The sequence below is a fragment of the Pagrus pagrus genome, assembly GCF_965226575.1.
Source record: "Pagrus pagrus genome assembly, chromosome: 8".
Classification (NCBI taxonomy): Eukaryota; Metazoa; Chordata; class Actinopteri; order Spariformes; family Sparidae; genus Pagrus; species Pagrus pagrus.
Window position 1 is genome coordinate 30,887,918 of NC_140192.1, and position 12,872 is coordinate 30,900,789.

At 38.7% G+C, this 12,872-nt stretch overlaps 3 protein-coding genes across 3 annotated transcripts in view; all 3 read left to right on the forward strand.

Moving 5' to 3' along the window:
• LOC311260752 (ectonucleoside triphosphate diphosphohydrolase 2-like) overlaps positions 1–12,872 on the forward strand; it is a 247,215-nt gene that overhangs the window by 37,152 nt on the left and 197,191 nt on the right. The gene's annotated exons all lie outside the window — the stretch shown is intronic.
• LOC311261383 (Golgi-associated plant pathogenesis-related protein 1-like) lies at positions 167–2,487 on the forward strand. The gene is made up of 6 exons (XM_084359946.1): positions 167–207; positions 390–416; positions 552–761; positions 962–1,039; positions 1,318–1,467; positions 2,290–2,487. The coding sequence occupies exons 2-6, from the start codon at positions 410–412 to the stop codon at positions 2,292–2,294; spliced, it is 450 nt and encodes a 149-aa protein (XP_084216072.1). The 5' UTR covers positions 167–207; positions 390–409; the 3' UTR covers positions 2,295–2,487.
• LOC311261851 (Golgi-associated plant pathogenesis-related protein 1-like) lies at positions 9,850–12,186 on the forward strand. The gene is made up of 6 exons (XM_084360865.1): positions 9,850–9,890; positions 10,073–10,099; positions 10,235–10,444; positions 10,645–10,722; positions 11,025–11,174; positions 11,997–12,186. The coding sequence occupies exons 2-6, from the start codon at positions 10,093–10,095 to the stop codon at positions 11,999–12,001; spliced, it is 450 nt and encodes a 149-aa protein (XP_084216991.1). The 5' UTR covers positions 9,850–9,890; positions 10,073–10,092; the 3' UTR covers positions 12,002–12,186.

The following is a 12,872-nucleotide window of genomic DNA, read 5'->3' on the forward strand; positions in this document are numbered from 1 at the left end:
CTAATGTCATTATGGAGAGGAAAAAATGACAAAAAACACTATGCAAAGGAATGTGGAATATCCAACAATGTGCAATGTGAGCCCTTTTCAAAAGGGGGTGTGTCTGTCTCCTCCTACGTATGGATGAGGAAGGAGAGGTCCGGCTCATGTGTATAAGTATGGGCTTCAAGACAGCAAGAAGTAGAAGAGGAAAACATCCTGAACCAGGTTAGTGCCAGAGACTACTGCAGTCACAGGAGGGTATATATCTTTAGATAAGCTGTCAGCTCTGTGAAATTACTCCATTCTGAATATTTGTGAATTTGTTAACATTTATTGGATGTTTTTATTATTTTGTTGAGAGTGTATTACTGCTCATTATTCTTCACTCTGTTCTTATTTGATTTCAGCCTTCATCATAACAGACACAATGGCAGGTGAGCCCATTATTTTGCTTATTCATCCTGTCAATACATCCACAATGTTCAACATGCCAGCCTTAGTTGCTGCACAAGACATGTTTCCTCTAAACACTAAAAGCTCATCAATTTAAAATGTCTTTGTATCTACAGATTCAAGATTTCAGCAGGAGTTCCTGGCAACCCATAACACTTTAAGGAAGAGGCACAAGACACAAGCAATGGTCCTTAATGACGAGCTGACTGCTTCAGCTCAGAAATGGGCCGATCACCTGCTGGCAATGAACACAGTGGAGCACAGTAGTACTAAGGACGGAGAGAACATCTACAATATGTACAGTTCAGAAACCATAACTCTTACAGGTGAATTATTGACCTAACCCGTTTCTTTTCCATCCTTTTATCAAGTTAGTGTTTTAAATATCTTCCTACTCACTAGATACACTCCTTCAACTGATTTATTTGATTACCTGCTAACTCTCCAGACACATCACATCAATCAACTACCAATTCAAATGTTCATATCATGTTTGTTTTTGGGTTTTTTTCCTCTCATGTTTTAGGGAAAGAAGCTGTGGAGTCATGGTACAGTGAGATCAAGGATTACAACTGGGGCAGCCCTGGATACGGCAGCGATACCAGTAAAACACAAATAGAGACATATATTTTAAATGTGTAGATGCGTAATAAAGATAGTTTTCATACTGCATACCTGCATCTTGCAACTGAGACATAAAAAAAAGAATGACTGAAATAGCAAATTTTTCATGTTGCTTTGCAATAATAGATGAAGGTGGGGGAAAAAAACAGGGTTCATATCAACCTTGTGTTGTAGTTTTTTTACATAATGTCTTCTTTTGCAAGTTAGAAACACAGCACCCCACTTTGACCTTACTACACTGCTGTGTCCTTCCCGCAGGTCATTTTACTCAGGTGGTGTGGAAAGACAGCACTCAGCTGGGCGTGGGCATGGCCACCGATGGCAAAAAGGTCTTTGTGGTGGGGCAGTACCGGCCAGCTGGCAACATGGATGACAGAGAATACTTCGAGAAAAACGTCCTCCCAAAAGGTAACTTTAACCACAGTTTTGAATTTGAATTTTCTGTTGTTTGAGTAGAAGAACGAGTAGTATTTGTTTAGATTTTGTGGATTTATTGCTCAGGCATCTTATAAATGCAGGATAATTGTGCCCTCAAGTGACGTTGTGTTATGGTTTTGTCCAAATTAAGCCTATGTCACAAAGTAACCAAGTGCATTAACTCAATTACAGCACTTAACTAAAAGATTTCTTTCACTCCATTACATTTCAGAGCAATATTGTATTTTGTACTTCACTACAAAAATGTGACAGCTATAGTCATTTCCAGGATAAAGATTTTACAAGACATATAATCCACTTATATATTCTACAGATTTAAAATATGATGCACCGTTGTGAATATATATGTATGATGTTGTTAAGAGCCTTGTTTGCACACAGACTTTGGATGTTTTGGTTTTAGCTAGTGAATAATACCAGACAACGGGATGCTGCTGAACTGGAGTTGTCAAAGAATGTGTTGTAAAATTATAGTTGAGGGTCTCTTTTTGTACTTTTCACACTTTTAAATTTTTCTCATCACACCTCACCAGTTTGTGTTGGTACCAACTTGCTATAGAGTGCATGCAGTGAGTGCTGAGGGGAAGCTTATGTAGTTTTTAAAATGAAACCTGATTCCACAACAGAAAGCTAAATAACTTCTGTACACTGTGGCAGATGCTGAGTCTTCTTCTCATGACTGTACTCATTCTTACATATTGAAGGCTTTTAGAATAATAACATTTTTCCTGCTGCTACAGCTTCTCATGCATTAGCTTTATCAGTTCACCTGTGTTAACTGTGACTTTCCAGCATGAAGGCTGTGCATTTTAAAGCCGGCAGAGGGATGAATGGAGCAGACAACACATCTAGCAATAAAGATGGAGCAAGCCGAAAGAAAACATGCCCACTACTGTAGATGACCTGGACCGGCCCTGCAACAACCAACACATGATGGATTTATAATTCATGCTGAAAAAAATAAAAAAATAAATTGTTCTTATAAAATTGTCTTGATTCTTGGTGCTTTTAATTGCATTGAGGTTCACAGATTTTGTACATCAATGTGGATTTGGTGTATTAAGTAAATTTTCACTCATGGCATAAATTCAGCTGAAAATACTATTTACTCTGAGAATAAAGCCACATTAACATGATTATCCACCAGACATCCCTGATTTCATTCATTTTAATAGACACAGAGACAGGTTAAAGGAAATACCTGAATCAATAATTGTAAAATTCAGGTGCCTGATCAGGGCTCTACAAAATCACTGTGAAAATTTCAGAGAATGATTTCACTTTGCTCTTACTCTTATATAAGTATTAATGCTGTGCTTGAAGAGTCTCCACTCCCAAACTATTTTATGATGTTAGCTGTTGTGAAAGTGGACCACATAGCTAGTAAAGGAACAATATATTCATACGTTTACTTACGGTATACTGTCATTAAATAAAAAGTGGACTATATAACTAGTAAACTAAGAGTCTATAAGTTGACTAAACTAAACTAAAGAGAGGGCTCGAGTGTATAAACACCAAGTTGACTTATAATATAGTCCACTGATGTGGACGGGTGTGTGACTTCGCCTCCTTTTTCCTTAAATCAACAATCAGCTCCTTGGTTTTGCTGACATTGAGCAATTATACTCATCTGACACTGTGACATTTTGGACCAAGGTGCAGATGAAGAATTTCCTAATCAACAATTGCTCATTTTAAACCTACAAAAGCAAAGAGTGGACTTCTTTATCTCCAGTTTCAGCTGCTGTAGCATCTGTTGTCCATGTGAAAGTAATTCCAGCCAATAGGTGGCAGCATAACACAACAGAACGTGCTTCCTTGTTCTGCATGTTGCATATTAAAAAGCAGGAAGTGCACAAAAAATAAGTGACCTAGAATTAATTTCATTAGCATCAGTTTTGCATTTAAAATAAAGGGAAAGGGAAGCACCCACATAATAAATGTGAGGGTATTATATTTGATTTCACATAAGAATAGAAATCAGTTCTGTGTTTCATGTTAGATATTAAATACAACATACTACATAACATTCTGAAACAGAGATGTGGTGTGTAAGCATTGACTTATTAACAATTTTCTATTTACCGCAAGGGACGTTTGTGAAGCTGCTGGTAAGCACACAGGGAAGTGTAGTGAATTTGCAGTAATGCAAAGATGCAGGTGTATCATGAGGATGTTGTAGAGATGAGAATGAATGCATTCTGTGTCCACCTGTTTTGCATAATGTCTTCTGTCCAGGCACGCTTACGCCCCCTTGTGGCTATAGGTTCTCAGGACTATAACTTTCACCTCCACCTTACTGACAACACTGTTGAGAATGCAGACACAACGGAAACCAAATTGCAATTATTTGTTGCTGAATAGAGGATTAATAGAGAATGAATCCAGTATGCACAATACAGCTCCTTTTTGTTGTGATTTGACTTTTGTATCAGCACCTGTTCTGGATTTTGGATGCATCCGTTCCTTTGTGGCAGGATGGATGTGTTCTATAAACCTACATTTTCTAAATAGCATGTACCGAAAGAAGTCATGTAAATGTAGACACAGATGACAGATCACGATTAATCAGACACCGCCTGATGACCTGACAGCTCTGACTGTCAGTTAGTTTATCCCAAATGTACCGGGAACCAAACCATTCAATTCTATAAAGACTTAATGTAGAATTAAAGATATGATTCCATGTTACACTTTGAGTCACTGAAGTGATCTAAAAACTGAATTAAGGGAACACTTCAATCACACATCGGATCTTGATGAATGGATAATTCAAGTTGAAAGTCTTTACTGATGTACATTGTATAATTTGTCGAGAACAAAATGGCATAACAACGATCAATGGAAACCAAAATCATCAACTCACTGAGGGCTGGATTCAAAATCACACTGAAAATCAAAGTGAAAAAATACAATCACGGGCTGATCCAACCTGTGTGAATTTATCAGGGCAACTCATAATGTGACTCAGTAGTGTGTATGGCCCCCGCAGGCCTGTGCCTGTGCCAACGTCTGGGCATGCTCCTGATAAGTCGGCGGGTGGTGTCCTGGGGGATCCCAATTTTCAAACCCAGAGAAATCCCTATTTTATTCAGGGTAACAGTGCGTTTCATTTGGTCACCTATAACTATGCTATAACTTATGGGAGAGTCAGAGAGTGAGGAAGGAAGTCAGCGAACTAACTAAGGACTTTACATGAATAAAACATTTTCTCATCCATGAACATTTCTGAGTCAAGTCAGATAGATTTTCATCTGCAATGGTGTTTTCAGCACCAGCAAACTGAATTTTCGCTGTTTAGCCAGAATAATTAACTCTACATTTGCTGTAAACCAGCAAGCAGCAGCACATTGAGGGTTTGTGAATCTATATGTTTGAATTCAGATCAGCCGAAACCTCAGCACTCACCAGAGACTCCAGTTCTCTTTCTTACAGTACATAAACACCCAACAATGCAGGTCACCTCCTCCAAATGCTGCAGTCAGGCTAATTTACAGGAATGAGGATGAATCATTTTTTTAATCCCAAAAGTTCAAAAGTAATCTCTGAGCTCTCCTCCCTACAGTGACTCATGATCAGAGCAGAATCCGGTTTAAAACACTGATCGCAAAATCATCTCCTCTGCAAACCTTCTGTTCCAACTGAAACCCCTGAAAGGACAAATGTTTAATATTCCTGTTCTGATTAATGCCCTCAATGGGAATCTAATACGGTGCAGCATTATAAACATATTTTAATTCCACTTCATTCATTTATTTTTTATTTTGCAAAGTTTTGACATACATTATGCATTAACATGATGTATGTATGTGTGTATGTATGTATGTATGTACTGTATGTGTGTGTGTGTGAGACTGACCAATATAAAGTTGTAAAAAGTCCATTCTTCCTTGACCATTAAAATGCTGCCCACTTGTTAATGCATCCATAATAATAATCCAATAATAAATATAAAAATATAATACTTTGCATAATGAGCATTTTTGGACAATTAACGGCTGCCACAAAGAACTTGTCGATTCTGGCAGCCCCTGTGGACAAAATCACAAATACATAAAGGCTTTACCTCTTGTGAGCTGAAGTTATTTAAGAAACACTGATGCGGTGATACAGAGTGAGAGTCCACATTGAAGCATTGGATTGAGCAACTGATCATGTCACTGTGATTAGGTCGACATTTGGTGAATTGGTGGAAACATAAGCATGCATTAAGGGCCTAGAAGTATTTTATAGTGAGCTAATGAGATCCATGTGCTTTTGAAGTCTTCTGTTCGCCTGCGTTGAAATCAGGCCTCAACTCATTAAAACCACTAACAACTTTAGACAATGCAGACGAAGACGCAGTAAACACGAGGGAGTCTTTACTGGCTGAGACTTGACCACAACCTGTTTGACACCACCTCAACAACATTTTTTTTCATATGCTCTCAGTGTACATGTTTACTTTGGCAGGAAATATGTCTGGGATCCGAGGGTGGTAACCAAACCAAGCAGTACACCTGGTAATTATCTGTGGATCAAATCAGTTGTGTGAGAAAACTCAAAACAAAGAAATACCAATGAATCCCACAAACTCATTTTCACATGCTTAATAACCTTCCACAGAAGACTCACTGGATGTAAGCCGAGGGCCATCGAGGTGCATCAGTGAGACGACTCCTGTGTGATGATTTGTTCATCTTCATCACAGAGAAAAGTTGCTAAGTTACCAAACATGCAGAGCATTTGGGTAGCTTGTAGGTGGAGTTGGGGCATCGTTTCAGGAATGAATCGTGGGAACTGTGCAGTGGCCACAGAGTCGATGGCAGTCCTAGCTTGCGTGACGCCCTGGGCGAACCTCACCTTCAGCTCCTCTCCACAAATGCCACCCTGGGTGGCTGCCCAAATTACCCATATGAGGAACCGCCCCTGCACAGAGTCGTACTTTGCCTCGAGTGTGTCACTACATTGGAGTTCGATCAGCTCCATTTGGACGTTTATGGGTGTTCTCAGGGCAGTTGCTAGGAATTCTGGGCCCCCTGAAAGGATATTGGTGTGGGCCCCCTCTACCCCATTCTTGTTTTTTTCAGTGTTCTCGACGGTGCCTGGTGTAATACACCCTATTTGTTTCCTTTTTTACGATTAACGACTTAACAAGTCAGAGTATTATTGTAAATTATGTATTATTAGTTGTCTTATTCTCATTTCACTGATTTGCAACATGTTATTACACCTCTGATTGCAAATACATTTTCAATTAACCATTCAACAAATAGGTAGTGGGTATTTTATTGTATTTAACAATCAAGCACTGATATGCAAAAACACAAAGTGTCCTGGCTCAAGAAACTCAGACGAAGCAGCCACTGCTGATTCTGGAGCAGCAGAGCATAAAGGTTTATTCTTCCATTATATATATTGTAAACATTAAATGTTATGTTTCATGGAAAAACTGATGCAGAACTAACCTATTCTTGCACAAAATCTAAATGGGCTTCTTAGTACCATAGCTCTAGGTGGACAGCTTCACTTTCCCAGGCAGAAAATATTTTTAAACCATTCAAAAGTCAGTGTAAACTGTCCAAAACTCTAAATAGTCTTTTTTACTTTGTTGTTGTCAGCTATTATGGTGTCTTTTATTTTATATTGCTATGAAAACAAACAGCAACAACAAATCTTTGAACATTTAACTTTTTTGTATTTAGGCTATTCAAATGTCCCACTATTAACACATTTTACAAGACCACATTGAACACATCATGATAACGTAACTGACCTTCTTCTGATGCTCATAATTACTGAGTAGAACTTGAATGCGTCATAACACAATTCAATGCAGCCTCTGAGTGGGCACATAGCCTACTGGAGCACTGTCCGACAGTGATATGTGTTAAACACACGGTCACTGTAGCCCCTAAATTAGTAACGTTCAGTTATAGCTACTCTAGGAACCGTTGCTCTACAATGAACTGGCGACTTGTCCAGAGTGTAGCGCGGCCAGATGACAGCTAACGTAGGCTGCAGCCTGCGCCCCGTCAAAGTTGAGGTTACAGACATTAAATGAATGAATGAACAAGTAGGCTAATTGTTTCAGCCGCCCTTGGTAGTTTTACTCTCACCATTCTTAGAAAACAAGTTTTTGATGTCCTGGGCCCTGCTCTGCTGCTCCTACTCCTGGCCTCCTTCTCAACTCTTTTCTGGTGTCCGGACTTGTGCTGTTTGGGGGCCATCCTGACCCTGCTGGAGTTAGTAATTCCAATAAGGAAGAACGAACAGCGGTGTGGACCAAACCATTTTTTAAGAAGGGGCCAAGGGGGTTATTGAAATTATTAAAATTAGAATATTGTATGAATTGTGGCTTTGTTTTAATTCGGATTCATTCGTATGAATATATATTAGTTCAGTGTATGCATAATAATTTTGTCATAGAGGCTACTGGGGGCTGTGTGTGGGCCCTAGTGGGCTGTGGGCCCTTAGAATTGTCATCACCTTTCCCCTCTATACGATGAAGTTCAAATTTGATTTTAGAGACCTGGTCTGTCATGGATTGGCAGCATGAAAAGTGACCCAAGTTCACTTGCAACATCTGCGTGTCCCTCAGGCACAGTTTCACATTAAAAGCGCTCAGTGCAGCATACATGTCCGTGATCACACGGTCCCGGCCCTGAAGCTGGAGGTCTAGCACCTTGAGGTGGTTTGTTATGTCGCACAGAAACGCCACTTTTCATCCCGGAGCTCTGTGGTGTCTCTCCCTCTGCTTTCCATAAACAGACAGATTTCCTCACGTAACTCGAAACATCTGTTCAGTACTTTCCCTCAACTTAGCCAGCGCACCTCTGTGTGATAGGGCATGTCACCATGTTCAGAACAATTCTCCTCCAGAAAAGACTTAAATTGGTGGTGATTTAAATCTCTGCCTCTTATAAAGTTAACCGTCCCTGTTGGTGCTCATTACATGTTCCATTTTCATGTCTATACCGAACAACGCTTCCTATTGTATGATGCAGTGATAAAGTGTCAGTTCACCTGCGCAATTGTCCTCCCGCATCTTCTGCCCACTAATCCACTCTTTTCACTGCACAGCGCAGGTGCTCCATCTAACAGTAGTCCTACTAGTTTGATTGTAATTCCTGTAATTGGTTCAAGGACTACCTGTCTCATAGACAACAATGTGTGGCTGTAGGAAAACATTGTTCCATGTTTTCGCCATTGTCTAAAGGGGTTCCACAAGGTTCAATACTGGGTCCTGTCTTATTCACAATCTATATTAACAATGGTACATCCTTTATAACAAATTGTAATGCCCATCATTATGCTGATGATACAGTCCTGTACTGCTGTGCTAAAACTGCACATAAAGCCATTACAAATATCCAGCAAACTTTTGACAAACTGCAAGATTCTCTTTTTAACCTGAAATTAGTCCTCAATGCAAACAAAACCAAATTCATGATATTCTTAAGAGCCAGAGATATCACAGACATTGGTCTGCATGTTACCACTCTGACAGGACACAGTATTGAAAGGGTTTCTGAATACAAATATTTGGGTATCTGGTTGGATCAGAAACTCACATTTAAATGTCATATTAACACATTTGTTGGCAAGCCAACACAAAAAAATGGTTATTTGTACAGAAACATAACTACTTTCCCTGAATTCTCAATACTGGTCACAGAGTCACTATTCAACACACTCTAGTGATTGTATAATGCTCCAAGTTCCCTGGGTAAATTAGGGAAAACTGCTTTCAGTTTCAGTGCTCCATACACTTGGAACATTTACAATGTACATGTAAACTTGATACAGTTATACCTATAGGTCAGTTTAAGACCATGATTTCAAACTACTCTAACATTTGAATGTAACTGTTTTTTTACTATGTGCTGTCCTGTATGGTTGTCTGCCATTTATCTTTATGCACATCAGTTTTATTTGTGTTTTGTCATGTTTGTTTGCTGCAGTTTCTTATCATTTTCAGCACTTCATTTTTTTGTTTTATTGCTGTTCTGTCATATTGCTTCTTATCTGTTATCGTTGTTATGTACCCATTCTCTTTACTTGCTCTGTGATTATGTTCGTTATTTCTGTTTGTTATCACATTTTTGTACCTATTCTGTTCTTTTCATGTGTGCTCTTGGCATCATTGAAAATGAGGGCTTGCCTCATTTAAATAATGGTTGAATGAATTAATGTATTTCCCCCTAATGTCATTATGGAGAGGAAAAAATGACAAAAAACACTATGCAAAGGAATGTGGAATATCCAACAATGTGCAATGTGAGCCCTTTTCAAAAAGGGGTGTGTCTGTCTCCTCCTACGTATGGATGAGGAAGGAGAGGTCCGGCTCATGTGTATAAGTATGGGCTTCAAGACAGCAAGAAGTAGAAGAGGAAAACATCCTGAACCAGGTTAGTGCCAGAGACTACTGCAGTCACAGGAGGGTATATATCTTTAGATAAGCTGTCAGCTCTGTGAAATTACTCCATTCTGAATATTTGTGAATTTGTTAACATTTATTGGATGTTTTTATTATTTTGTTGGGAGTGTATTACTGCTCATTATTCTTCACTCTGTTCTTATTTGATTTCAGCCTTCATCATAACAGACACAATGGCAGGTGAGCCCATTATTTTGCTTATTCATCCTGTCAATACATCCACAATGTTCAACATGCCAGCCTTAGTTACTGCACAAGACATGTTTCCTCTAAACACTAAAAGCTCATCGATTTAAAATGTCTTTGTATCTACAGATTCAAGATTTCAGCAGGAGTTCCTGGCAACCCATAACACTTTAAGGAAGAGGCACAAGACACAAGCAATGGTCCTTAATGACGAGCTGACTGCTTCAGCTCAGAAATGGGCCGATCACCTGCTGGCAATGAACACAGTGGAGCACAGTAGTACTAAGGACGGAGAGAACATCTACAATATGTACAGTTCAGAAACCATAACTCTTACAGGTGAATTATTGACCTAACCCGTTTCTTTTCCATCCTTTTATCAAGTTAGTGTTTTAAATATCTTCCTAGTCACTAGATACACTCCTTCAACTGATTTATTTGATTACCTGCTAACCCTCCAGACACATCACATCAATCAACTACCAATTCAAATGTTCATATCATGTTTGTTTTTGGGTTTTTTTCCTCTCATGTTTTAGGGAAAGAAGCTGTGGAGTCATGGTACAGTGAGATCAAGGATTACAACTGGGGCAGCCCTGGATACGGCAGCGATACCAGTAAAACACAAATAGAGACATACATTTGAAATGTGTAGATGCGTAATAAAGATAGTTTTCATACTGCATACCTGCATCTTGCAACTGAGACATTAAAAAAAAAAAAGAATGACTGAAATTGCAAATTTTTCATGTTTCTTTGCAATATTAGATGAAGCTGGGGGAAATAAACAGGGTTCATATCAACCTTGTGTTGTAGTTTCTATGAGTTTATTTATTTTTTTTACATAATGTCTTCTTTTGCAAGTTAGAAACACAGCACCCCACTTTGACCTTGCTACACTGCTGTGTCCCTCCCGCAGGTCATTTTACTCAGGTGGTGTGGAAAGACAGCACTCAGCTGGGCGTGGGCATGGCCACCGATGGCAAAAAGGTCTTTGTGGTGGGGCAGTATCGGCCAGCTGGCAACATGGACGACAGAGAATACTTCGAGAAAAACGTCCTCCCAATAGGTAACTTTAACCACAGTTTTGAATTTGAATTTTCTGTTGTTTGAGTAGAAGAACGAGTAGTATTTGTTTAGATTTTGTGGATTTATTGCTCAGGCATCTTATAAATGCAGGATAATTGTGCCCTCAAGTGATGTTGTGTTATGGTTTTGTCCAAATTAAGCCTATGTCACAAAGTAACCAAGTGCATTAACTCAATTACAGCACTTAACTTAAAGATTTCTTTCACTCCATTACATTTCAGAGCAATATTGTATTTTGTACTTCACTACAAAAATGTGACAGCTATAGTCATTTCCAGGATAAAGATTTTACAAGACATATAATCCACTTATATATTCTACAGATTTAAAATATGATGCACCGTTGTGAATATATATGTATGATGTTGTTAAGAGCCTTGTTTGCACACAGACTTTGGATGTTTTGGTTTTAGCTAGTGAATAATACCAGACAACGGGATGCTGCTGAACTGGAGTTGTCAAAGAATGTGTTGTAAAATTATAGTTGAGGGTCTCTTTTTGTACTTTTCACACTTTTAAATTTTTCTCATCACACCTCACCAGTTTGTGTTGGTACCAACTTGCTATAGAGTGCATGCAGTGAGTGCTGAGGGGAAGCTTATGTAGTTTTTAAAATGAAACCTGATTCCACAACAGAAAGCTAAATAACTTCTGTACACTGTGGCAGATGCTGAGTCTTCTTCTCATGACTGTACTCATTCTTACATATTGAAGGCTTTTAGAATAATAACATTTTTCCTGCTGCTACAGCTTCTCATGCATTAGCTTTATCAGTTCACCTGTGTTAACTGTGACTTTCCAGCATAAAGGCTGTGCATTTTATAGCCGGCAGAGGGATGAATGGAGCAGACAACACATCTAGCAATAAAGATGGAGCAAGCCGAAAGAAAACATGCCCACTACTGTAGATGACCTGGACCGGCCCTGCAACAACCAACACATGATGGATTTATAATTCATGCTGAAAAAAATAAAATTGTCTTATAAAATTGTCTTGATTCTTGGTGCTTTTAATTGCATTGAGGTTCACAGATTTTGTACATCAATGTGGATTTGGTGTATTAAGTAAATTTTCACTCATGGCATAAATTCAGCTGAAAATACTATTTACTCTGAGAATAAAGCCACATTAACATGATTATCCACCAGACATCTCTGATTTCATTCATTTTAATAGACACAGAGACAAATTAAAGGAAATACCTGAATCAATAATTGTAAAATTCAGGTGCCTGATCAGGGCTCTACAAAATCACTGTGAAAATTTCAGAGAATGATTTCACTTTGCTCTTACTCTTATATAAGTATTAATGCTGTGCTTGAAGAGTCTCCACTCCCAAACTATTTCATGATGTTAGCTGTTGTGAAAGTGGACCACATAGCTAGTAAAGTAACAGTATATTCATACGTTTACTTACGGTATACTGTCATTAAATAAAAAGTGGACTATATAACTAGTAAACTAAGAGTCTATAAGTTGACTAAACTAAACTAAACTAAAGAGAGGGCTCGAGTGTATAAACACCAAGTTGACTTATAATATAGTCCACTGATGTGGACAGGGGTGTGTGACTTTGCCTCCTTTTTCCTAAAATCAACAATCAGCTCCTTGGTTTTGCTGACATTGAGCAATTATACTCATCTGACACTGTGACATTTTGGACCAAGGTGCAGATGA